Raw genomic sequence first — 27,496 nt, 5'->3', positions numbered from 1 at the left:
AACAGCTTACTGATTTATGTCAGGCCTTGTCTCATCAAGTATTTATTCAGTCCACCTTCAGAGAGATTGAAGCACATGTGAAAGACACGATTATCTAATCCAGATCACAAGGGTTATATTCTTGGGTTACAATATTTTGCAAGTACATATAGAGCAGATTCATAAAAGTAAAAGCAAAATATTGCACATGCTAAAAATCTGAAACAAAAACAAATACTGTAAGCCCTCAGCAAGTCAGGTAGCATCTGTAAAGGAAGGAGAATTGTTGACATTTCAGGCATAACCGTTCAACAGAACCAAAAAAGGGATATGCCCGAAATAAACATCTTCCTTTCTTTGCAGATGCTGCCTAACTTGCTGAATGTTTACCTAATTTTCTGCTTTTGTCCTAATAAAAACAAGATACTCTGTTTCCAGGAGCAACTGGAGCCAGTGAACCTGAGAAGGTATCCGTGACAGATACTGCCTGTTAACATGTGGATATTTGGCTGCCCCACAACATAGGGAAAAGTTGTCCAACCATTTGAAGCAAGGCTTACATCCGCAGGCTGCAACCAGTAAGTGAACCACATATGATTAGGCTGTGTGGTTAGTTAGAATTACAATTAAACACCAAGTCCAATATAATTGCTGTTTCTAATTTATTTACAGGCTTATGGAACAAATGTTCACACACATTTTGCACATTATTAAGTTTTGCGTGCAAGTCATGGGCTTTATATTTACAAAATATCTACATTTATGTCATGCACTATCAGTCAGTTTAAGCTCCATCTACATCACTAGAGGCTTCATTCAAAATACCAACTTTGTTGTCAACAATCAGAGATTGTCATGAAAATGTTCGGATCCTCATTCATAAGTGGAACTGCTGTGGATTCATTTGTGACCGTATTTCTTTTCCTAACATACGTGCTGCTAAATAATGAAGGCATATACTGGTATGACCCTGCAATTTCCAAACTATTCTAAGAATGCTGACACACCTGCATTAAACCTGCTCTTTGTTGTGCTGGAGCTTGATCAATTTCATGTGAATCTCCAGTCAATATTATTTCCAAAGCAGTGTTTCCAAATGGTCATGTCACTGATTCTTGGAAACAACTGGAAAACACTTCACATCCCTGAAGTGTGATGGCCACAATTAATGGCTGCTCCAACTGCTTTTCAATGACAACACAAGGGAAAGTGAGACAACTCACCAAGAGCTAAGTTACATTCAAACAGCTAGAGTGTCTCACAAAAGCATGAGCATAGCTAAATAAGCTTTTCTGTGATCCACCAATCTCTTACAGCTTCTTGATGAAAATATTCCTGTGATCTGAAGACACCAGAAATATAAAGAACCGTCAGCCACATCTCACTGCAAAATTCGGGCATTGATTATTCCTTCTGCTCCAGGGTGAAGGTGTATTTTGTGATGCAACTCAAAATGCAGTTTTGAGTGCGATGCCATTATGGGCCAGCATTCGTTACTTTGGTACAAGCCCTTATACCTTGCATTAAACTCCTCCAGCACATCCTGAAACTGGTAGTTGTTCAGAGTTCAGGTTTCCTTAAAGTTGATCACTATGATGACCATATTCACCATAGGCTACGGGTTGGCTGTTACGCCCACTGGAGATTCTTGGTGCACAATGCATTGCTGGTTTATTGGTTGGTTCACCTGCAATACAAATGGTGACACTGTATTCAACATGGTTTGCACTTCTAATGAAAATGGAAGCACAGGAAATAGCAAAAAAATATATACTTTCATCAGTCATAATCATCTTGATGAGTGCCTTAACTCCACATCTCTCCCCAAACCAGGCTGCAGCATATCAGTAGTCAGGCTTCAGGCATGTAATTACCTCTTCCCAGTGCAAAAGGAGGTTGGACCCTGTTAACCAAGCAATTTGCATTACTAAGTATAACTGATCACTTCTCACTGTGGAAATTCTAAACATGTTTAAATTTATTTTTACCTTTTATGGTTCCCTGGATGCTCTCCAAAAAATGTAAGTTCTTCTAAAACAATGAGAAGCTCGACAGCATTCATGCTGCTGCCGTTTATCCATTTAACGGCTGTACCACACAAAACTCTGGGCCTTTTCAATCATTTTTCCTGTGACATCCTTTGAAAATTGCTCCACCCTTTGGTAGATTGTGTTGGTTGGTTTGTGACGATACTTTGCATCCAGGCAAAGACTGTTGTGCTTCCATGTACTCCAGTGCTTCATAACAACCCTAGAGAAAGGCTTTTCTGCCTTTGCAATCAGGTCTGTCACAGTCGAATGAGCTAGGCCGCTATGTTTTGTACCAATCCCGGCAAGGTTGAAAAGTTAACATTTGGTTTTTCAGTTCACTAACCTCATTACTTTATAAAACTTCATTAAATCCAAGGGCTCTGAAGAAGAATCATATAGACTCCAAACATTAACTTTTTTTTTCTCTCCCACAGATGCTGTTAGACCTGCTGAGTTTTTCCAGCATTTTCTGTTTGTATTTCAGATTTCCAGCATCTGCAGTATTTTGCTTTTATTTCATTAAATCCAAAACTTGCTTTGTATTTACCCCTTATTTCATGTTGTACTCAAATCTTGTATAGCACATGATTATGTAATTTTGTTCTCTCTTTCTCTCCCCATGTCAGTAATTACAACAAGCTGAAAACTGATTCTATCACGGTACCTGCAGAAGAGATGATCAAAAGGCAAATACGACCCTGGGTTTTATACTTAAGATCATTAAATACAAAAACCATGAAGTAATTTGAATAATTGCAAGATATTATTTTGGTCACAGTTGTATTTTGCATATGCATCCGGTTGCCCCATTAGCAATGGGAAGTGAGAGGGGCTAAGACCTCACACTGTATATTTTTATAAAATATATATAGATATGCTCATTGCTATTTCTAAAATATTAAAATTGAACAAAGGCCATTAAAATGGCTGAAGCTATGTCTGTCTGTGACCACTGAACAAAAGGAGCTAGTTTCAGGAAAACACACACCTCATTATCTCTGAGGAGCCACTAATCACCACCCTTGGAGTGTACAGCCCAACTTCAAAGAGAGCTATACAAAAGCCGTCTGCAGTTAATAGCCCAGGCTGGCTTGAAGGAGATAGATCGTCTGCTAAGACAAAGCCCCATAACCTTATCAATTCTGAATGGCTGAGACATTCAACAGTCTTTGGATTCCAGACAATGGATACACATCCTTTGTCAAAAACCTGGAGAGATGGAAGTCATGTGACATGGGCGTCTGGCTTGCAGAACAAGGAGTATTGCCTTGCTGAACTACGTAGATGGTAAATAGCCAACTGAGCTAAAAAGCAGCCTCAAAGACAAAAAGCTCTGCCCAGGTAGAATACCTGGCTCCATATAGACTGTTTCTACTGGAAATTCTGTACCATCACCTACAAGATTGATTCATCTCTATATGTCTGTCTCATCGTGTGAAGTCAACACCAATGGAAAAGTCAATTATCCAGCATTGGTTTTCAACCAACCGACCTCCGTGAAGGAATACCTAATTGGACTTTGATTGTAGACTCTGGAACCCACGTAAAACAATATTTCTTTTCTCTGTGGTCCCTTTACTGTAAATCTCTCTTTTCTCTATCCCATTCTTTCTCTGAATGCGGGTGGGGGGGGGGCGTTGCAACCCTCTTTTCGCGTTCTGAATGTGTGCAAATAAACTAACCCTTTTGAGTTCATCCTATCTCAATTTTGCAGTACGGTTATTTGTAGAAAATTGGATTGCACCTAAACAGAGGGGTTGGGAAATATGCCATCACTTATAAAATGGGAAACAAATCAAAACACCTTTCTATTTACAGTCAAGCGGTGAGATGAGAAATCAGTGCTGTTTAAGTTAACCCCCTTCCTGTCCATAACACAAGAATATAATCAAGTTTCAGTAGAATATCAAGATTGTATTTATGAATTGGCTCAAAACATTGAGGCCTTTTCATATCAAATCAGATCTGATTTAAAAGTTTTGAGAGAGAAAATAAGACTGTTTCTACTAGTTGGCAAATCAGTAACGCAGGATGAGCACTAGAATAATAAGTGGGAAGCTATTAAAATTTGTTTCAGAGATTAGCCTCCAGGGCTGTGGGCCAAGTACTGGAAAATGGGGTTAGTGTAGTCAGATCTTTGTTGATTGGTGTGGGGCATGATGGGCCGAATGGCCTCCTTTTGTGCTGTAAACATCTACGATTAGAAAATGAGATGTTTCAAAGGCAACCATTGTACCCAAGACTATCATTTAAAAGAAGAATTCTGATAAAAGTCATTGACTTGAAACAAATTCTCCACAGATCCTACCTTACCTACTGAGCATTTTCAGTACTGGCTGCTTTATTTAGTTTAAAAATGGGAATTGGTTAAATATTCAAAAATAAATACAAATTGACATAGAATAAATGCCGAATCCTGATGAAATGTCATCAATCCGAAAGATTAACTTTGGAGCATCACTTCCTTGGAGTGGCAGAGTGCCAAATGCCTGTCTCGCCCGACATTTCAACTCAAGCCGGGCGAGGTTCAGGCAGTGCAGCTGTCTCTGAAGCCCAGCGTCAAATTCCAGGAGAGTCAGATTGAAGGAAGACACCCCCCTTTTTTTACGGCGCTAGCTGCCATAAACCAGCTAAGTTTAATTGAAATTAACAGGCCAGGAAGAAGTAAGTCTAAGTCTTCAAGGTATATGGATAGGATTTCGGGGTGTGGGGGTGGAAGGGAATGTCAGACATCGGAGGGGTGTGGGGATGAGAGTCAGACATCGGGGGGGGGGGGGGGGGGGTGGGGGTGTGGGTGGTAGGGGAGGTCCAGTTGGGACGGAAGAGGCTAAGGCCTGCAGGGGGTGGGGGAGAGGTAGGTGCCCGGTCAGTTTGGGTGGACAGGAATCCCATGGGGAGTAGGGGGGAGGGTGGAGGAAGTCCCGTGGTCTGTGTTTTTACAATAGTTATCCAAAAGTTAGAAGAGGTTTTAATTCTTCTAACATTTTCTGAGTAACTATTTATCGAACACAGCCAAAGTTTGCAATTTAATTCACATTTTCGCATGCTTCCCAGAGCAGGGCAATTGCTGAGAGGAAGAGTGCACCACTGGGCAATTGCCGTGCAAGTTCCAAGAGGGGTTACCCAGTGCATCTTTGGGGTACCCCCAAATCCAACGCTGGGGAGCTCTGAAGTTACGGCTCTTTATTTCCCTCCACAGATCCAGCCTGACCTGCTGCATATTTCCAGCATTCTCTGTTCATATTTTCCATTGCCCAAACCCTGGGAAACCCAACTAACATCTGTTAAAATTAAGTCAGGTTCCCAAATGCACGATGGAGCCTAACTTAACTATAATAATGAAGTGTCCCACCTTCCCTTGCAACCAAACTCAGATTTCCAGTATCCAAGTATTTTGCTTTTGTACCCGAGAAAGGCTGACAAGTGGGCTCAGAGTAGACAGCTCTTTAAAGACGAAGCATCACAAGCACAAAAGGGTTAAGGGCTCCTTCAGTGGTGTCACTTTTCAGAGGTAGTGCCTATCATGATGCTAGTCACATTTAGGTCCTCAAAAACATTACTTGCATCATGCTAAGCACAGTCAAAAGCTTAAAAAACTAACAATACATAACACATTACTAGAAAACATTTATTTTTATTCTCAATATCTTCTGAAATTCAAACTACACCTACAGTTAAAATTCATCAAGAACTCATTCTACCCATGATCATATATCCCTGTTTTAATACATGGTTAATTTGGATATCTTACACAGAAACCCAGCAGGCTTAAAAGGCTGCAAAACCAAGTCTAACAAGTGCAGCTTCTGTTTGCCCAAGATAAAAGCGCAAAGACTCTCCACCACAGGGGTACAGCACACTTTCACAAATCCACAGAACTTCTGAAAAGTTGGCAAGAGACAAGGTTAAAGGAGGTTTCCCGGGTCAACTTTCACACCTGTGCAGGATATTGTCACTATATTTATTTAGCATATGGACACCAATTGCACTATCAGGACAGGGGGTGAAATTCTTTATTCGATGTTATGCAATTAATTTTTTTGTGCGATAACCGAATAATGATGGAATTTATTCCTGCATTAAAGAATTTTGTAACTATATAAAACAGTCCAAAAGGGCACAGTATAAATCCACCATCAGATTTCATGCCTCAAGTATCCTGGGGACAGACCCAACGCCAACCAGGCTGTCAGGGTCCAGTTTGTTTTTAATCACAATGACAAAGCGAAAAGGAAATCAGGGAAACAAGAAAATCCTGAAACAGGAATGTGTTAAAGCGAGAACCAAAATGCAGGATCTGTGCCAGGGTTCACCTTTTGGGGCTCAGCCAGGAGGAAAGCCCTGTCGGCCAATCGCACACACACTTTCTCATCGGTAGCTGCGGAACAGTGAAGCCGGACCTCGCCGTCCGGCGGCAGGGCGGCGAAGGTAAGGCTGGCGATGCGGTGGAAGCGCCGCACGGCCCGGCAGATGATCATGGCGTAGCATTTCTGCAAGCGGATCCACAGGTAGACATAGCACAGAGTAATCAACATGGCCGCCACATGACCGGCATCTCCCATAGACCGACAGAGCCGCTGCGCGCTCTCACTCCCCGCCCCCAACCCCCAGCCCCGCCTCCCAACCCCCAACCCCGCCTCCCCATTGGCCGCTTCACCCCGACCAGAAAACGCCCCCTTCTTAGCCCCGCCCCGCCCCTCCCCATTGGTCGCTTGCGCTCACAGCCGACTCCGACTCCGCCCCCTCCCGGCTCTTCACCCATATGCCTGACTCCCCTTCCCGCGCGACTGCTCCCCGTATGCCACTTTATTCCCAGACTCCGCCCCCTCCGGGCTTCAGCTCCGCCCCCCCACGCCCACCCGAGGTATCACCACTCGGCCACGAGGAGAGCGCGACTACAAGGTTTCAATAGCGGGTGAGCTGCTGTATATAGGTCATGTAGCACAGAGGACCATGTGCCTTTTTTGTATAGGTCATATAGCACAGGGGACCATGTGCCTTTTCTGTATAGGTCATATAGCACAGGGGACCATGTGCCTTTTCTGTATAGGTCATATAGCACAGGGGACCATGTGCCTTTTCTGTATAGGTCATGTAGCACAGAGGACCATGTGCCTTTTCTATATAGGTCATGTAGCACAGGGACCATATGCCTTTTCTATATAGGTCATGTAGCACAGGCACAATGTGCCTTTTCTATATAGGTCATATAGCACAGGGGACCATGTGCCTTTTCTGTATAGGTCATATAGCACAGGGGACCATGTGCCTTTTCTGTATAGGTCATGTAGCACAGAGGACCATGTGCCTTTTCTATATAGGTCATGTAGCACAGGCACTATATGCCTTTTCTATATAGGTCATGTAGCACAGGCACCATATGCCTTTTCTATATAGGTCATGTAGCACAGGCACCATATGCCTTTTCTATATAGGTCATGTAGCACAGGCACCATATGCCTTTTCTATATAGGTCATGTAGCACAGGCACCATATGCCTTTTCTATATAGGTCATGTAGCACATGGGACCATGTGCCTTTTCTATACAGGTCATGTAGCACATGGGACCATGTGCCTTTTCTACATAGGTCACGTAGCACAGGCACCATATGCCTTTTCTATATAGGTCATGTAGCACATGGGACCATGTGCCTTTTCTATATAGGTCATGTAGCACAGAGGAACATGTGCCTTTTCTGTATAGGTCATGTAGCACAGGGGACCATATGCCTTTTCTATATAGGTCATGTAGCACAGGGACCATATGCCTTTTCTATATAGGTCATGTAGCACAGGGACCATATGCCTTTTCTATATAGGTCATTTATCACAGGAACCATATGCCTTTTCTATATAGGTCATGTAGCACATGGGACCATGTGCCTTTTCTATATAGGTCATGTAGCACATGGGACCATGTGCCTTTTCTGTATAGGTCATGTAGCACAGGGGAACATGTGCCTTTTCTGTATAGGTCATGTAGCACAGGGGACCATATGCCTTTTCTATATAGGTCATGTAGCACAGGGACCATATGCCTTTTCTATATAGGTCATGTAGCACAGGGACCATATGCCTTTTCTATATAGGTCATTTATCACAGGAACCATATGCCTTTTCTATATAGGTCATGTAGCACATGGGACCATGTGCCTTTTCTATATAGGTCATGTAGCACGTGGGACCATGTGCCTTTTCTGTATAGGTCATGTAGCACAGGGGAACATGTGCCTTTTCTGTATAGGTCATGTAGCACAGGGGACCATATGCCTTTTCTATATAGGTCATGTAGCACAGGGGAACATGTGCCTTTTCTGTATAGGTCATGTAGCACAGGGGACCATATGCCTTTTCTATATAGGTCATGTAGCACAGGGACCATATTCCTTTTCTATATAGGTCATGTATCACAGAGACCATATGCCTTTTCTATATAGGTCATGTAGCACATGGGACCATGTGCCTTTTCTATATAGGTCATGTATCACAGGGGACCATATGCCTTTTCTGTATAGGTCATGTAGCACAGGGGACTATGTGACTTTTCTAAATGAACCAATAAGAAGACACTCGTTGCCCTGAAACAGCTCTTAGCAAAATCACAAAATGATATCCTATATGGCTTTGACGAAGGTAAACTTTCCTTTATTGTCTTTCTCGATTGCCAGCCAACACCTCTTCACTGCCTATAGAAAACCACAGAACCACAGAAAAGTTATGGCACAGAAAGAGGCCATTAAGTCTGCGCTGGCTGAAAAAGAAAACTAGGCACCCATTCTAATCCACCTTCCAGCACCTGGTCCGTAGCCTTGCAGGTTACAGCACTTCAGATGCACATGTCTTTGAACTTGGTGTGACTGCTCTCATTTGGTTCCATTCTTTATCTATCTAATCATAGCAGAGAATCACTTGCAATGGCTTCTCTTCCTGCTCCTGCACCATTATCTCTGATGTCCCCTAATTCTCAACCACGTGCCCCCCTCAACAACATCATCCAAACAAAGTTAGTTTTCGAATGTACTCTCATGACACCCAGCTCTACCTCACCACCATCTCTCTTGACTTCTCTACTGTTGCTAAAATGTCAGGCTGCTTACCACAATCCAGTGCTGAATGAGCAGAAATTTCCCTTAATCAAATATTGGTTAATGCTCTGGCGACCTGGGTTCAAATCCCACCACAACAGATGGTGGAATTTGAATTCAATAAAAATCTGGAATTAAAATGTCTGATGACAACCATGAAATCATTGTCAATTGTTGTAAAACCCCATCCGGCTTATTAATGCCCTTTAGGGAAGGAAATTTGTTGTCCTTACCTGGTCTGGCCTACATGTGACTCCAGCCCCACAGCAATGTGTTTGACTCTTAAATGCCCTCTGAACAAGAGCTATTAGGAAAGGGTAATAAATGCTGGCCAGGGCAGCGATGCCCACATCCCGTGAATGAATTTTTTAAAAAGACCAAAGGTCTTATTTTTAGGCCCCGGTCCAAACTCTGTCCCCTAGCTACTGACTCCATCCCTCTCCCTGCCAACAATCTGAGGTTAAGCCAGTCTATTCGCAATCTTGGTGTCATATTTGATCACATGCTAAGCTTCCGATCTCATATTCATGCATTCACCAAGACCACCTTCTCTGGTGTCCTCTAATTCTCATCTACATGCCCCCAACTTCACACAACTTCACTCCTGTCTCAGCTCATCTGCTGCTGAAACCCACATTTATGCCTTTGTTACCTTTAGGCTCAACCATTCCTGCACACTCCTGGCTGGTCTCCCGCATTCTACCCTCTGTAAACTTGAAACCATCCAAACTGCCGGTGTCTTAACACACAGCAAGTCCCATTCCCCCATCAACCTGTGCTCGCTGATCTACATTGGATTCCGGACAACCAAGGCCTTGATTTTAAAATTCTCATCCTTGTTCTCAAATCCCACCATGGTGGGGACCCAGATGAGGGATACACATCCTTTGTCAAAGACAATGTGGAGAGGTGGGAGCCATATGATGTGAACCTCTAGCTGGTGGAACCAGTTGTATTTCCTTGCTGTACTTCAAACAAAGTCTGCCGTTTTACCATCTAACTACCAGCAACACAGAAAATACTCTGCCCAGGCTGAATATCTGGCCCCATCTACACTATTTCTACAGGAACTTTTGTACCATCGCCTATAAGACTGATTCATCTCTGCATGCCCATCTCATCAGGTGAAGTCAACTCTACTGAAAAAGTGAATTATAAAGCATCAGTTTACAGCCTGCTGACCTCGGTGAAGGAATGCCCCATTGGACTTCGATGCTGGACTCTGGAACCCACATGAAACACCATTTCTTTTCTCTGTGGCCTCTGCACTGTAAATCTTTCTTTTCTCTATCCCTCTTTTACTGTATGACTGTAAAGGGAGCAACTTTGCAATCCCCTTCCCACATTTGAGTGTGTACAAATAATCTAACCCTTTGAGTTCATCCTTTCTTGAGTTTGTTGTGGGGCTATTAATAGAAATTGGATCACCTCAAAACTGAGGGGTTGGAGAATATGCCACTGCTTATAAAAGAGGGTAGCAAACCAAAACAAATTTCTGTTTACAGACGTGTGGTGAGAGGAGAAATTAGTGCTGCTTAAATTAATGCCCCTCCTGTCCATAGCAATTGACAGGTGTCTGGTAATTGTAGAGCCCAGATAGTTGCTGTATGCTGATGATGCCGCACTAGCATTCATTTGATCATCAACATGAGGAAGACATAGTTAACTCAGCTGTAATGATGCTATGGTCAAATAGGTTGCTATTACAGTATTTCTCACTTCTTCACATGAAAAATGGTCATTTGAGGAGATAAAGAATTGCAGCTGACACCTATAGAAACATAGCACTTTCAAGAGAAAGAGAGGCAAAAAAACTTGAAAAATAAACTACTGAATGACTCATTTCATGAAGAATGGAACATTTTGCTTCACATGTTGATATATCTAATGTTCATCATTGTTTATATGGTGTTGGCTGTTATATGGTTTCCTCGGCAAAATTTGATGAAAACATCTCCACAGTAGAGATGAAAAATGTTTGACTTTTAAACCTGGCCTCCACAAATCAAGCTGAAGGGGGCAGGGAAGAATTATTTTGAACTCATAAAAAAAGGTCAACTAAACATCCCCAGGTAAGTGCTAATTTAAAATACCCCTGTCAAAACACAATTATTTACCACTGACAGGTCCAGTCATCTCTGCTCAGTAAATATGTCCAGAAGTGTCCTATTACACAATAACTCGCAACCACAAGGTCTGGGACTCGTAAATGGGGACTGATAAATATCCTGAAGAGCTGACAGAGAACCTGTGGAGGAGAAATTCCTGTATTACTGAGAGGCCCACCTTGGGGCAGAAACAGAGATTTAAAGCAGAGTCACATTCGCAATAATTAAGTTTCTGAAGAGTTTGAAAGACAACTCAACCATGACACATTAAGAATTAAAATGGAAATATCCTAGGGCCATAGCTTTGGCTAATTCAACCAAGACTACTATTTTTTATAGAAGAATGTTTTTCTCCATTCTTTCTTTGGAGGCTTTTACTCATGCTGGGGTACAATTGTTTGGCATCCAGCGCTCATATACTTCACCAGAGAAATCACTCAAGAGTGAGCCTACGTATTGATTCTGCCTGGATAGGATGTCTAAATATACATGCTTTCCAACAGGAGCCGTTGGGTAAAGTGGAAACCCTGATTAATGTTTCCCTCCCTAGTCCAATGGGGCCTTTACTGTTGTCATTAACTAACTCTGCACGGACCATAAATTAAACCAGAGACTGTCTCATCCAGACAGTCTGCCTCTACAAACTGAACAGCACTACAATTTTCAAAGTGATTGCCTACCAGGACTACTTCTTTGTGCCTTGGTTGTGCTTCCACCCATCTACTCTGATACATGCAATAGGCTCACTCTCAGAAATGGGCAAGATCTGTTATTGGGTGGCCCTGTCACAAATTCTCCTTTAAAAAATTCTATAAGGAAATTTCTTGGTTTCCACTTTGTACTTTCTCCCGCAACTCCCTGCCAACAATCACATACTTGATATTGGTCATCCATTTTGTAGAGAATTCCAGGCAAAAGGCCTACCCATCCTCAAAGCAACCAATTTTAATGCTAATGCACTCCACAATTGTGCTGCCACAGAATTTGCTTTTCATCATGACTGTATAAAGGTTTTAATCAAATGCAGAAAAATCTCAAAATACGCAGAAGATCGGACAGCATCTGTGGAGAAATAGATGTCAGACAGCCGATGTTTCAAGTTTAAATGCTCTAGGGGGCCAGATTTTCATCTTTGAGATGAGTATCTGGGTAGCTCAAGTCGGAAAATTTCCCAACTCGGCAGACCTGATTTGGTGAAAGATGTCTTGTCAGACCCAGTTTTTTTGCTCTGGTTGAGAGGTGGGTGCATGACAGAGTCAGGCCCGTCACCCTTGGAAGCAGATCGGAGGTAGCCACTGGGGCAGCTAAGTGCAGAGGCAGGCTATTTAAAGCCTGTCTCGGTTCTCTGGGAAGTCATCCCAGTTTTTTGCTTATATTTTAGGCCCTCTGGCCCTCACCTCTCACAGCCCCTCATTCCTCCACCCACTCTTCATGCCCCCTCCATGCCAACACATGCTCCCACCCACTTCCAATGGCCCTTCATACCCTCCATGATAACTCATCCAGTATACGCTCTGTACAGAACCAATGGACCCTATAATCAACCAGACCTTTAATGTATCAATAACAGAAGCTATAAGCACTTGACACCTCTTTACCTTGTACAAATAAACATTGAGCCAAGAACAAAAAAAATCACAAAGGAAATAGCTTATAACTTTAAAAATCTGACAACCTTCTCTGCACCTGTGTCAACAGGCTCACTCACATAATCCATTTATGGGGGTCTGGGCCCTCATGATGTTTGACTGTGTTGGCATGGAGGTTATGAAGGGCCACTGGGTGTGTGGGGGTGCATGAGTTGGCATGGGCTAGACATAGGGGTATGGGTAAGACCTTTTCAACATAGCTTTCAAAAGGTTCCCAAATCCAGACTGCGGTGATAATCCTTGAGATCCTTGAACCACAGGTCACAGAGAAGCTGGCCCAACTTTGTGAAAATTACGGAGAGGCTATCTGCCTTCCCCCACAACAGAGCTGCCCAGGCCGGGAGTGCTGGGTATGGGCTCTCTGCCCGTATCCCGCACCAGCAAAAATTTGGAGTGCCAGGAACGGGGGCAGGAATCCGAAAATTGGGTCATGTCTGCCATTTTTAAATCCCCCGCCTCCATTCCGACACAGTCGGAGGCACGAAAATCCAGCCCCTTGCCTCAGACCTGCTGGGTAATTCCAGCTTTTTCTGTTTTTATTTTCAGATTTCCAGCATCTACTATACTTTGCTTTTTATCTATATAAATTTTTTCCCCTTAAACTGAGGGTAGCAGATGTAAGTCTAGACATGATATTACAATGGATTTGTATCTACAAATAAACACTGTAATCCTATTATACAAGATTAAGCAGTTACTGGATAGGTAGGTCCTTATTGGTGTTATCTTATACCTCTGAATTAGGAATTTAGAATTTAAACTGCTTTTTGTAATGATGAAATACAGACCTTTTCTTTAAAAAAAGAAATGGGTAATTTTTATGCTCATCAAAGCAAGGGATGTTTGCACTTGGAAACAAGATACTTTCCCATTTCAGGCATCCAGTGTCAGCATCAAGCACTTTCAAGTCAGGCTATGGTACAGCAGCCAGCTATAGAGTAAATATATCTTTACTCGTTCCTAACAAAGCATCTAGTACCCGCCCAGACCTAGTCTCAGAAACACATTCCCTACTGCACCAGTGTGATATTTCCATTAGCCTGTACTCTTTTCTGAGTGCCAATACCAGGAATTAAGTTTCGATTTAAAAACACAAAATGCTAAAAATACTCCATGCTGATGAAAGGCCACCAGCCTGAAGTGTTAATTTTCTTTCTCTCTCCACAGCTGCTTTCTGACCTGCTGAGTGTTTTCAGCATTTTCTGCTTTTATTTCAGGTTTCCAACATCTGCACTGCTTTTGCATCAGGGGCTGAATTTTGACCCCCGTCAGAGGGGTTGTGCAGGGGCGGGTGGGAGTGAGCGCGAACCCAATATGTTGCCCACGATCGGGTGCGTGCTGCCATTTTACATGGGTGGGCTAATTAAGGCCCGCCCAGCGTTACGCTCGCCCGGAAGCACTGAGCATGTGTGCGAAAGAATGCAGAAATCTCCCTGAGGCACAGAGGTGCCCCAAGGAGATTTGTTTAAATTTAAAATTTCTAAATAAAGTATTTGAAAACTTTTAAAACATGTCCCCTCATAAGACAATGTCAATGATTTTTTTTAAATAATTTTAATTGAATTTTTAAACACCTCATGAAACCTCATCCCGACTATGGAAGACGTTCCATGAAAAATGCAAAGGCCGCCTGGGCACTTCGCCTGCCCACCAACCTTAAGCTTGGACGAGCAGCTCATTTAATTGGTTAAGTTAGTTTCTAACAGGCCTTAATAGGCCTTTGACAGTTCGGCGGGTGTGCAGCTGAGTCGGCTGCGCACCCGCCGCACTGAGAATCTAAATGACACGCGGTGACATCGGGACACACGCCTGACATCACCGCGCGTCATTTTACACGTCGGCAAATGGGCCCCAGCCCCACTCGCTGACCAGAGAATTCAGGCCCAGGTTTTGATTGTTCAAGTGAATTTCACATAGGATAAACATAACAGGCGAAAGAGAGGGAATTTTCATCCCATCAGTCAGAGCTGTGCTTACACTCAAGTCCCAAAGTTGAAATGGAATGTGTATTAATCGAATGCACCATTGAATCCCCTAGTATAGATACAATTCTACTTTGTAAAACTTTTATGAAAAGTTAATCCTGGCACATAGCATCAATAGCTTGTATTTATATGGCACTGTTAAAGTAATAAAACATCACAATGTGCTTTATAGAAGGGTTATAAGACAAAATTTGACATAATTTAGTAGCAATACTAGCCTTGCAGCTATATCAGCCGTCCATCATTGATACTTAAGATTGATGTATTATTCAAAGTTTATCTAATTTTCTCTTTGAACCCCACACCACCACCACCCATCCCCGCCAATCCCCCAAACCTTTCTCACCAGAGAGGACAACGCAGGTGAAGTCAGAGAGATGCAAGAAGTGAGTGACGGAGGAAATGCAGTAATTACAGAGAGATGAGGGAGAAGTAGAAAGAGATTTCAACAAAGAATGGAAATTAGTTTCTAGTCAATTCACAGAAATACATTGGAAAGGTCATTCCACAATCGCCAGATGGGATCGGCCCTTGCATATTTAGAAATTCTAGCCTGAATTTTAGTTCCAGGATGCCATCCCAATGCCAAGCTGAATCCAGATCTGACTGCGGTAGGTCCCTCCAGGAGATTTTCAAGGAGTCGGCATCCGGAGCCCAATCCAATTAAGGATGACAGGTAGGTTCTGCAGCTAGGAGGGCCAATGGGAGTACCCAAGGCTCTGGGTGGTCAGCAGACCCACTGGGAGAGGTGGAGGACCCCAACCTTAAGATGAGGCACCCTCTGAAGACTTATAAAAGGTACAATATATACTGTGACCACAGCTGGCAGGTCATTATTGTGCATGGGGAACCTGTGGCTGTGGCTGTGACCCTTGCAGGCCAGCGAATCCATGCTGGACTGCTTTGTCGATAAGCCTCTGTTGGCCCTCTCCCAGCTCTCTGGTATTTCCACCCCCCCCCCCCCCCCCCCCCCCCCCCGCCACCCAACACCACCCTCTGGTATTCTTGCCCCCAACCTCTAGTTCCCAAACCACCCCGCCCTCCCACCTATTATCCCCAAACTCCTAGATCCTCCAAAACCCCTCTGCTACCCCCTAACACCCCTGTTACAGCCCTAATGCCCTGTTATACCCCTAACTCCTGTCTGCACCCCTAACACTACAAATGTACCCCAACACCCCTGTTACAACCATAAGCCCCTGTTACAACCCTAAACTACTGCTATACCTCTAACCCCCTGTTACAGCCCTAACTCCCTTCTACACTCCTAACCCTGTTACACCCCTAACCTCCATTTACACCCGTAACCCCCGTTACAAACCTAACCCCTGTTACATCCCTAGCACCCTGTTACACTCCTAACCCCCTTGTACACCCCAACCCCCGTTACACCCCTAACTCCCTTTTACATCATAACACCACAAATATACCACCAAAATCCCTCCTACACCCATAAGACCCTGTTACAACCCTAAACCCTCATTACAACCCAAACTCCCATTACACCCCTAACCCCCTTCTACACCCCTAACCCCCATTACAACCTTGGTCCCTGTTATAACCCTAGCCCCCTGTAACACCCCTAAACACTCATTACATCCCTAGCCCCTTGTTACACCTCTAACCCCCTGTTACACCCTTGGCCCCTGTTACACCCCTAAACCCCTGCTACAGCCTTAACTACCTTCTACACCACAAATATATCCCTACTACCCCCATAAGCCCCGGTTCACCCCTAACCCTTTGCTACACTCCTAACCACTGTTACATCCCTAACCCCCTGTTACAACCCTAACCCCCCATTACAACCCTAACCCCCATTACGCCTCTAACCCCGTGTTACAACTCTAATCCCCATTACAACCCTAACCTCTGTTATGCTCCTAACCCCCATTAGACCCCTAACCCCATTACAACCCTAACCCCGTTACACCCCTAACCCCCTTCTACACCCCTAACCCCAATTACAACCCTAACCCATGTTACATCCCTAACCCCTTGTTACACCCCTAAGCCCCTGTACAACCCTAACCCCCCCATTACACCACTAACCCCTTGTACACCCCCAACCCACTGCTACCTCCATTACTCCCAACCCCCTGCTACACCTAACACCCTGTTACCCGCTAACCCCCTGCTACCCCCAACCCCCACTATCTCTAACCCGTTACACCCTTACTCCCTGTTACCCCATTACTCCCAACCCCCGCCACCCTTAGCATCCTGTTACAACCCTAATCCCCTGTTACATCGCTAACCCCGTTCTACACCCCTAAACCCCGTTATACCCTCGCCCCGCTACCTGATAACCCCCCCCCCCCCCCCCGCCCCCTGCCATCCCCTCTAAACAGCCTGCTGCTTCCTAGCCTCCCGGCAGCGCCTCACCCCCCACCCTAAACTCCCTGCCTGCAGCCGGGATGCCTCCACCATCCACCTCTCTCGAATGAGGCCGGAGGTGGGAACATGCGGGCGGGCTGGATGGCGGTGGGAAATTACTGACATTCCCGCCTCCACTCCCGCTCCAGCTCAGGGTGAAAATTCAAGACTGAGCGTGCGAGCAGTGATTTCACATCTGTCAATCTATTGGGCCGTAAAGTCTGTATTTCCAAGTTACACACCCTGCAAGCATCACTTCCCACATGGAAATATCCCTTGTAAACACAAGAGGATTCCAGTGGAGACGGTGGAAATCCGCGGCAAGCCATTCCACAGTCACTGCTCACTGTCGTGATCCGCGGACTCGAAACGTTAACTGTCTTCCTCTCCACAGATGCTGTCAGACCTGCTGGGTTTTTCCAGCTATTTTTGTTTTTGTCACTGCTCACTGTGTTGTCCACATAACGCATTGTGTGGATCACAGGGCGTGTGCAACAACTGGTTAATTCCGTGTACAACCCACGGCAAGCCTGGGTTACCTTAGCTTTTTTTTTTCAACCCTATTTGTAACTCGTTGTAGACGTGTATAACTTTTAATTGTTAACTGAAAATGCTGCGGGCTGCACTATCTTCGCGTGTTCAGTCAGAGCCGAATCTGCCGGGGACCTCGGGATCCGTGAGGTTTTCACAAGCCCTGTGTATTGGTAACCCTGTCCAGCTTCAAGTGAATATCACATCGCGTCTTATTCCTGTGGAGTGAGACTCTCTCATTCCGGTTTAAAATGCCGTCGACTTCTGATCAGCGCCGTGAGTTTGAACGTGTCTTCCTTTTCCTCATCATGAATTTGTCTGCTACCATGTTGCCGGGTTGTAGTCAAAATTTGTAGAACTATGTCTTATGAAAACTCAGTTCGGAATGGAAACACTAGAATCCTGCTCATATTTTGTTATCAAATGTCGTCCTTAATAATTATTTGACGAGGCCGGGCCGGTGCATTCAATGTAGATTAAGGTCGTTGATCCGAACGGGGGCCGATCTGTTTAATGGGGCTGGTTTATGGAGGGAGCAGGAAGTGGTGCATTTGTTGAAATCTTCAAACACACGATAAATATTGGGAGGTGGGGGGGGGGGGGGGGGGGGGTGGGGGGTCCCAAAGCAAACTGTTAATGGTTTTAAGGAGAAACTAGCAAGGTGCCTCGCTGTACCTGTACCGAATATATCAGGGAGCAAGCCTGATTTTGGAACATGAATTGGTTGCAAGAATGTGCTTCCGATGAGGTTTGTGGAACTGGCTGAGGGTAAGGGAAAAGGCTTCCGGGAAAGCATCTGCAGCGAAGCGCCCGCCCCGGTAAGCGGTTGCCATCAATGTTATGAAGGGTTCTTCAGAGGTGCTGCAGTGAGCCAAACGGAAGCACACGCCCTCCGCCCCCCGCCCCCACCTCCCCTCCCCTCTCTCCTCACCCTCGGGCGGGTTTATTTGTCCTGTTGGAGGAGCCTCAGATAAGACCTGCAGGGTGGGTGAGGAGATGTCATTTGTCTACTGGGCTCTGTAGCTGGCTGGCTGAAGCGGCGATATAATGGCACTTTACTGTGTCCGGACCAAAGTGACACTGGCCTGCCAGTGCTGCAGGGGACGCCAAGCAGAGGCACGGAATCCAGATCAGCCTCAGAAGTAAGCTTTAACTCTTGTATTAATGTATAAAGCCGACGTTTTGTTAATTGTACAGAAAATTTCCATTTTAAATTAGACTCCAACTCATTGAATTAAAGCGAAACGTTTGAATGCCAGTGTGATCATGTTAAATAACAGGAATGGTTACTAATTTTAAAAATCTGTTCTAGAGTTCAGTTCCTGAAAACTAAAACGAATTAAAGATCAACTTAAGAAACCTTTAGCAGTCTTTAACTTCTAATTATATGTGGGTTAAGTATTACGATAATAAATTCTCTGGTATTCTGGGTTTACAGGATTGCCCTCGTGTCGGAAATTGTTCGATGTTACCATATAAAAATTGCATGAAAATGAGTGTTGCTCGTTTCCCGGATTTATGTTTCATCAGCCTTGCCCTGCTAACATTACCTGCTGGTTTCCTTTGCTTCTTTGTGGTACAGTCCCTCCGCATTGTGGAGACCCTGGATGATGACAGCCAGAGACACCGAAAAGCAGAGACTGAGCTCGGTAAGAAAGAGATTCTCGTGTCCGCACCTGTTCACTGTGAGTTCTACCTCAATTCGCAGTGAAAATGCACTGAGCCGCTTTAGACTGAGCTGCAGGCATCAATTATTGGGATTTCACCTAAACGGAGATTTTACATGAGATTAAAAATCTCAGAGATAATAACTGGAACAAATACAAAAAAAAGAACAATCAAAAACAGGGGATGCTGGAAAAACACAACACGTCTTTCAATATCGTTTCATCATAACAGCAAAATCTGCCTTTTCACTCTCACGTACCCATTAACCCGCCGTTTATATACAGCATTTTCTGTTATTTCTGCTGTCGGTATCGAACACTTGTTTTATATTTTGATTGTTTTTATAAAAACATCCACCATTTTCTGTTTGCCTATCAGCTGCTTATATATATAAAAAACATTTTTTTGTTTACGTTTCCATTACGTATAAGTAGCACTTTCTGTTTGCACTCCGAGTGGGTATTTTCAGCCTTTTCTCCACTGTCTACATCCAGTGTTCTCTACATCTCCAGTGTCCTTATCAATCATTCATTGTTTGTATTTCTAAATATACCCAGCATTTTCTGTTTGGAGATCCTGTCTCTCCAACTTGATTGAATGTTTTGAAGTTGGTGGCTGATGGAAGCCCAGTAGATATTGTGTAGCTAGATCTTTAAACAACCTCTGATAAAGTGTTACACACAAGGGTACTGGATAAGGTTGCATCTTGTGATATTCGACCATAGGTTTTAGGTTAAATAAAGAATTAGTAGCATTCGCAAATGCAAAGGGCAGTTATTAATTCTCTGTGTGTGGGGGGGCAATCAGTAATGGAGGCCAACAGGGATCAGCATTTCTTTTGGAATATAACCCTTTACCACTTTTATTAATGGTCTGGATAATTGTACTGGGCAATGATTCACAAGCTTGGGATGATGCAAATACATTGGGAGGAGTTGGGATCTACTATCTAGGGAAGTGATCTGTGTAGCTGTCTTTCCATGTAGACAGATGTAGTATGATCCGCTTGACAAGGACAATTGCAAGTACATTTACACTGCAAAAATTACCTACTGAAATTTGCTGAGCAACATTAGAACCGGGAATTGTACTTCATGAATTATTGAAGACCTATGACCACTGTAGCAAGGCTGTTGCAAAAGCAAAGAGGATGTTAGGATGTGTTGCCAAGACAGGATACTGGAAGTACAAACCTTTCCAGGTATGAGCCCTTGGTCCAGCTGCAGCTGGAGCATTGTGGCTAGTTTAACCCTCACACATAGCGGATGATACCGGAGATTTAGAACAAAGGTCAGAGGCAATGTATTTGATTGATATCTAGTTTAAAGGACTTCAGTTCCAAGAACATAAGAAAATAAGAACAAGGAGCAGAAGTAGACCATACGACCTCTGGAGCCTGCCCCGCCATTCAATACAATATGGCTGATCTGCCTCAACACCGCTTTCCCGCCCACCACCCATATGTCCAAATTCCTTAAGAGAACAAAAATCTATGGACTTCAGCCTTAAATAATCCAACAGTGGAGCACCCCCAACCCTCTGGAGTAGAAAATTCCAAAAATCCATTATCTTCTGAATGAAGACATTTCTCCTCATCTCATTCTTAATGATCGACCATGTGTTCTGAGATTGTGCCCCAGTGCTCTAGATTCCTCAGCCAGGGGACTGAGGTCTTTACTTTGACAAACATAATATCAACTCGTGAGGATATGATCGAGATCTTAGTACAGTTAAGGGATTCAATCCTGTCAGGCGAACAGTTAGGAAAGCAGAGACAAAAACAGAATTACCTGGAAAAACTCGGCAGGTCTGGCAGCATCGGCGGAGAAGAGTTGACGTTTCGAGTCCTCATGACCCTTCATGAGGACTCGAAACGTCAACTCTTTTCTTCTCCGCCGATGCTGCCAGACCTGCTGAGTTTTTCCAGGTAATTCTGTTTTTGTTTTGGATTTCCAGCATCCGCAGTTTTTTTGTTTTTATCTCTAGGAAAGCAGAGACTTAGGTTAAGAAACCAGGAAGTTCTTCTTTTCACAGAGAGTCGCTGACCTCTCTAATGGCTTGTCAGTATGTGCAGTGTGTGTGGATTGACTACAATCACTCAGAATAGGGCTGGACAAGTTCCTGCGAGAGAAAGACTTTTAGAAGGAAAATTGAAGGAAAAAGAGTTTTAGAAGGAAATTTGATTGACTAAGGTTAGAGATATCAGCCACTGTGACCTCCCGGAACTTGCTTGATCGCCTTCGCAGGTTAGAGAGGAATTTTGCACCATTTTTTTCCTAAATTAGCCAAGGATCTTTTTTCGTGCCTTTTTTGCCTCTCCCAGGAGAATGCATGGTTCCACGTTTTTGGGGGGGGTGGAGGGTTGGGGATTAGGGTATATGCAGTAAGGTTTACTGTGTGTAGGTTGCACCATATCCAAACGGGATAGATTTATGAGCCAGCTGTTCTTTTTCAGTCCCTTCTCATACATTCATATTTCTGCTGTGCATATCCAGCATTTTGTTCTTCTATATTCTAACTTGTCAGTCAAAAGAAATGCACTTGATTCAAACAACTTCACCCTGGGCCCATAGATTCTAAAGAATGACAGAGATCTATTGTTGTATCTAGATCCATGCATTAATACAATAAGAATAGCTATAACAAGTATTCCAGAAAGCGAGAATCCCCGCCTCCTCATTCACAGTCATTATAGGGGACAAGTCCCCCCACTCCCACCACCACCCATTGTTTGAAGAAGAAACCTTTTCCTTTAATACTTATAATTTCATTGCTTAAACTTCAGTGACTTTTTCCAGATACAGATTGAATTAAAAGTTTGCATTGACACTTATAATGGAAGAAGGTTGACTCAAATGTGACAATAACTGTTGTGGTCAGGAACGGCGTGCAGACGTAAAATGTTTTAATAAGATATATATATATAGTACTTGTTTTATTTCAAAGACCAACTTCTATTGCACCACTAATCGACTAAAAACGTGCACAAGTCTTCACATAAAGAGGATGAACAGACACAGAACAGCAGTAAAGATTAGCAAGAGGTGCCCATGGTATGAGATGAGGTAGGTTGTGAGAACTATTTTGAAGGTAAAAGCAGATCGATCAGAAGAAAACATTTAGGAAAAAGGTTCCAGAACGTGGAGTACTGACTGCACGTAATGGTGAAATAGAGGGACGCACAGTAAGCTGGAGTTAGGTGGGACAAGACTGTGTAGGGATTTGGGAAGGAGAGCAAGGATTTCGCCTTGACTTCAGGCACAGATGGGGAGAAAGAAAACACGGCCAAATTGAAATAGCTCCTGCCAGCTGGTTAGCTACAATGGAGCTGGGAAACCAATTGCTTCAAACCACGGCGCATTTTACTTGCATGTCCGTTGGGCACGCATTTCAGGCACCAAGGGATTTACCCACGGTTAAAGTGTGTCTGCGGAGGACCTGGTTTTCCTTCGTGTTTTGAATAGGTGTTTATGATAATGTGCGATCGGGTGGATGTTCGTGCCTAACGGTGTGTTCCAATGCTCATAATGAACGATTCGTTTTTTAAAAAGAAATAATATTCTTTTTTACTCCATACAGTTTGGTTCTGGGAGCTCCCCCGAGACCAGGAAACCCTTGGGATTTCAACACCCAGTCAGGTGGGTAACAATCACAGACCATTCCTGCTCCTATTGTCAAGCTCCGCCTGCAATCTTCATTACAAATATTCCTTTGTAACAATCCGTAGCCACCAAGGTCTGAATCTGAATTTATCTGTCCAATGTAAAACAATCAAGCATGTTAAATTTGCGACTAGTAAATGAATTCAATGTTTCTATAAACCTTTATTATTGAGACAGCTATCAGCAAAAAAAAAATCCTGATTGATTTAAGTCCCATTAATACCCCTATTTGACGTTCCAGGCTGTATCTACCCAGGTCCAAAGCTGAACATTACCTGCATCACATGGGAGAAAAGGTTCTAGCGAGCTTCCCTGTTCAGGCAACAATTCATTTCTATAATGACGATTCAGATACAGAGGAGGAGGAGGAGGAGGAGGAGCTCATGTCCTGTGGCTTAGAATCAGAAGATGCCCCGGAAACAAGAGGAATGTTTTGGAAACAGTGAGGGGAGTCACAGAAGGAGATGGATCAGCTTCAAAGCGGAAAAGCTTGCCTTCCCAAAGTGATACCACAACAAAACTAAAGGCTAACTCAGATCACTACCCACTATTCTCAATTGTAGCTGTAACTTAGACCGGTGCAATTAAATATTTGTATTTATCACTGCAAGGAAATGACAATTTTGCACTGTTGTGGATGTATATATGAATATATTTTGTACAATTTATTTTATTACTGTAAAAAAATTTTTAAAATAAACCTTTCGCATGGGGATCAGATGAAACACAGAGGATCCTACTAAGCACAGTGACTTTCTAAGTAAAGCCTATTATTTAATACTATTGAGATAACTAGTTGGTATATAACGTTATGCATGTATGCCAGTGCCTGTAGGTGGTGCAATGGCTTCAAACACCGTCCTTTTACACTCAGACTGAGTTTGAACCCTATTTGGAGTGCAGAATAAAGTCTCGGATCTCTGGGCATTTACACTAAAACTGTACAATTGATGCAAAGTGCTTTCACCTCACACAGATGTTGATGTTATAGTGTAAGTGCACTCTGAATTCGGAGAGAACCTGACACCAGATCAAAAAGGAGTTTCTCTGGAGAATATTCCTCTTCCTACTTCTGCACTGTCGACACAATGGAATGTCACAAACGAAGAGAAAAATATCGTTTACAAACAGTTGAAAATATTAATATAAGGCAGCTTTCATTCTATATAATGCTATTTACACAGTCTGATAATGTTGGGGAAATGGAACCATTTTCCTCCCCACCCAGTGCGTACCACAAGTTACTAAGTTTGGTGCCTTACATCAGAGAGTTCGAGTTGCTGTGACAACATGCACTTTTTACATGCATATTGTAGTCTGAAGCTATGAATAGTGATGGTAGAGGTGATTTTTTTCTCTCCAAATTTTGGCTGACCAGGAATCTCTCCTGCTCTTATCACCTCCCATTGGCCCGTGTTGGAAGGATTTGCCGGTTAATACCCAAGCTGTTTGGCCACATTATGAAAGCACCTTCCTTGGTCATCAAGTCCTAGAGTGAGACTAGAAACTGGAGCTTCTGGCTCAGGGGCTACACACTGCACCACAAGACCACATAAGTCAGGTAGAACAGGGGTCAAATGGGAAGAAGTCTTCTCTCATCATTCAATAGCACACTTTACAGACCCAAGTACACCTACCTGAATGGTATTTCTATTATTTACAGGATCTGCCCTTGTGAGCTCAGAGCAAAAAAATGTATTTATGTTACATGAAGTTTGATTTATGGAAGTGATATGGCAACGTCAAAGATTTTTCAATAACTCATTTTAAAGCCAGACAAAATTTCACTGATTTGTCTGGGCAGAATTTAAATCTAGGCTCCAGAGGTGAAAGAATAGTGTTCGAACTAGCTGTGGCACCATCATCTAAGGCTTGTGCCATAAATAGTTTAAATATTTTTAATAAACAAAGTAATTATTGACTTAATAGATAATTCATTTTGAAGCACAAAGACTGCTACAGTTACCAAAATAACTAAGTTACCAGTTAATCCTTTGTGCCTCCTCTCCTGAAGATGAAAGATCCCCAGTTGCTATTAGCTTGCAACTACCTCATCCATTTGGCCTCTTTTCCAAGCATGGATCGATACGGTGACAAATGGCAAGGCGCTTGACTACGCTGAGCATCGCAATGGTGCCTATCCAACCCACAAGTGTAGCCAACCACGGTGCCACGATGCCACGCCTGCCCCTGCCACCACACACACAAATTTTCCAGAAAGAGTCACTTGTTATGAATAAGGATACAGAATCATTATTTATTCCTACTAGAACCTGCTAGTTTCAGATGTATTTTAATTGACCTGTATTTTCTGAAGAGCATTGAGCAACAAGCAGTGTGGTTCATGGTTATTGATGCATACACAAATCACAGGGAGTTAACATGCAGGTATAGTGAGAAATTAAGAAAGCAAATACTGTAGCCTTTGTTGTGAAGTGATTTAATTTAAGAATAATGAAGATTTATTGCAATTGCATTGGGCCTTGTCAAAATCACATCTGGAGTACTGCATACAGTTTTGGTCTCCTTACCCAAAAAAGGATTCACTTGCATTAGAGGGAGGGCAGCAAGCATTCATTAAACTGATTCCTAGAATGAGGTGATTGACTTATGAGGAGACATTGGGTAGACTAGGCCTAGGTTCTCTAGTTTTCAGAAGAATGAGAAGTGATCTCACTGAAATATATGAAATCCTTAATGAGCTTGACAGGGTGGATGCTGGGAGGATGTTTCCCTTGAGTGGGGGATTGAGAACTAGGGGTCACAATTTTTGGACAAGGGGTTGGCCATTTAGGATTTTTTCATTCAAAGGGGTCGTACACCTTTGGAAATCTCAATTGTGGAGAGCTGTTGTTGAGTATGTGAAAGTCAGAGATTGATTGATTTTTGTATGCTAAGGAAATCAAGAGATTTCGATATAGCAGAAGGTGAAATTGAGGTAGTAACTCAGCTTTTTGAATAGTAGAGCAGGCTAGATGGGCCAAATCATCTATTCCTCTTGCTATTTCTTTTGCTCTTGAACATCTTGCTGCTTGTAATGGATAGCAGAATTCAGATCTAAAAACACAAAGCTTGAAACTTTCTCAGATATTGAAAGATTTTTAATTGGATTTTTTGAGGGAGTGAAGGAGTGAAGTAAAACTTTCTATGAAATAATGTACTTTGTAATAAAAAGTAAATGAAAAAACTTCAAGCTATGCACCACTTGGAAGTATTGTGAACTTTGAGGAGGATAGTAATATATTTCAAGAGGACATAGATAGGTTAGTGGAATGGGTGCATAGGTGGATGAAGGAATTTAATGCAGAGAAATGTGAAGTGATTCATTTTATAAGGATAATGAGGAGTTGCAATATAAACTAGAAGGAACAGGAGTAGAGGAGCCTGGGGTATATGTGCATAAAAAATTGAAGGTGGCAGGGCAAATGGTTAAAAAGGCATTTGGGATCCCAGGATTTATAAATCAGAGTGTTGAAAATCATGAGGAGTCTAGACAGAATAGATAGGGAGAAACTCTTTCCATTGGTTTGGTGGGGAGGGTTGTTGGGGGGGTGGGTGGGGGTGGTGGGAGGACAGGTGTTAAGAACCAAAGGTTATTAATTTAAGGTGATTGACAAAAAAGCAAAGGCGTCATGACAAAACATTTTTTTCCACAATAAGTTAAAATCTGAAATGCACTGTCTGAAAATGTAGCAGGGGAAAATTCAACTGTAGCTTTCAAAAGAGAATTGGATAATTATATGAAGCTAAAATTTTGCAGGGTTATGGGAAAAATGTGGGGAAGTGGGATTAGCTAAATTACTCTAGCAGGTCAGTGCAGGCTCAGTGGGCCAAATGGCCTCCTTCTGCCCTGTAAACCATTCTGTGGTGCTATGATTTCCTGCCTAGAATATAAGAATTATTCTTTGAACAGAGGTAAGTGAAAAAAGAAGAGAAATTAGCTTGAATTCCTTCAAGTTGAGCCATGCATTTGTTTCATTGTTGTTCAGTTGAATGTTATTGGTCACTAACCATAGCATTCGTTGACACCTATAGTTAATTCTTTGAAGTTCTGCTGACAATCATAAATATTCTTATACAGATTATAAGAAAATAATTTTCTCCCTGCTTCCATAAATTAAAAGAAATGCTCCAACTCATATAAAAGGTAAAATTCAAAAGTGGATACAACATTGTATCTTGGATCTCTGCTAAACTGTATCCCTAGGTATCTGCATTTTGAGCCTTATTCCTGTGTCTGTTGTGTTATTTGGCTGTCACTTGCAAAGCTACATTTTTCAAGCACGTTTTTATAGTTGCTTTATGTTTTTATATTTTGAGTCCACAATTGATTCAACTGACTTTCCACTTTCATTTCAGATTATTTGTATTTACTTTCAGTAACCCATGCTTATTAATCATCCTGGACTCTCACTGGTATTA

The 27,496-nt window shown here is 43.0% G+C and overlaps 2 protein-coding genes across 5 annotated transcripts in view; one reads left to right on the top strand and one right to left on the bottom strand.

Moving 5' to 3' along the window:
- The window catches only part of hlcs (holocarboxylase synthetase (biotin-(proprionyl-CoA-carboxylase (ATP-hydrolysing)) ligase)), a 191,543-nt gene extending 184,962 nt beyond the window's left edge, over positions 1 to 6,581 (bottom strand). For 2 of the 4 annotated variants that reach the window (XR_005945826.1, XM_041211048.1), the window contains exon 1: positions 6,323 to 6,581. Coding sequence is in view for 1 of the 4 variants with exons in the window: in XM_041211048.1 (XP_041066982.1) it covers positions 6,323 to 6,571 (249 nt within the window). In the remaining 3 variants the exon portion in view is untranslated. Of the gene's footprint in view, positions 1 to 1,496; positions 1,667 to 1,753; positions 1,883 to 1,967; positions 2,054 to 6,322 lie in introns of those variants that run through there. The other 2 variants (XM_041211051.1, XM_041211050.1) reach the window with 2 other exon arrangements.
- Positions 6,582 to 18,680: 12,099 nt separating this feature from the next.
- ripply3 (ripply transcriptional repressor 3) lies at positions 18,681 to 23,705 on the top strand. Its single transcript, XM_041211898.1, has 4 exons — positions 18,681 to 18,886; positions 19,327 to 19,393; positions 22,992 to 23,050; positions 23,316 to 23,705. Exons 1-4 carry the CDS (start codon positions 18,792 to 18,794, stop codon positions 23,518 to 23,520), a joined length of 426 nt encoding a protein of 141 aa, XP_041067832.1. The 5' UTR covers positions 18,681 to 18,791; the 3' UTR covers positions 23,521 to 23,705.
- Positions 23,706 to 27,496: the final 3,791 nt, after the last annotated feature.

This window comes from Carcharodon carcharias, chromosome 18 (genome assembly GCF_017639515.1).
Source record: "Carcharodon carcharias isolate sCarCar2 chromosome 18, sCarCar2.pri, whole genome shotgun sequence".
Taxonomy (NCBI): domain Eukaryota; kingdom Metazoa; phylum Chordata; class Chondrichthyes; order Lamniformes; family Lamnidae; genus Carcharodon; species Carcharodon carcharias.
The sequence above is the reverse complement of the archived record's forward strand: the minus strand, read 5'-3'. Positions and strand labels throughout refer to the sequence as shown.

Excerpts from the sequence above, each read along its gene's own strand:
- ripply3 (XM_041211898.1), top strand. The coding sequence starts at position 18,792 with ATGGCACTTTACTGTGTCCGGACCAAAGTGACACTGGCCTGCCAGTGC. Across the intron at positions 18,887-19,326 it reads AATCCAGATCAGCCTCAGAA|TCCCTCCGCATTGTGGAGAC; the intron begins GTAAGCTTTAAC and ends TTTGTGGTACAG. Across the intron at positions 23,051-23,315 it reads GGATTTCAACACCCAGTCAG|GCTGTATCTACCCAGGTCCA; the intron begins GTGGGTAACAAT and ends TTGACGTTCCAG.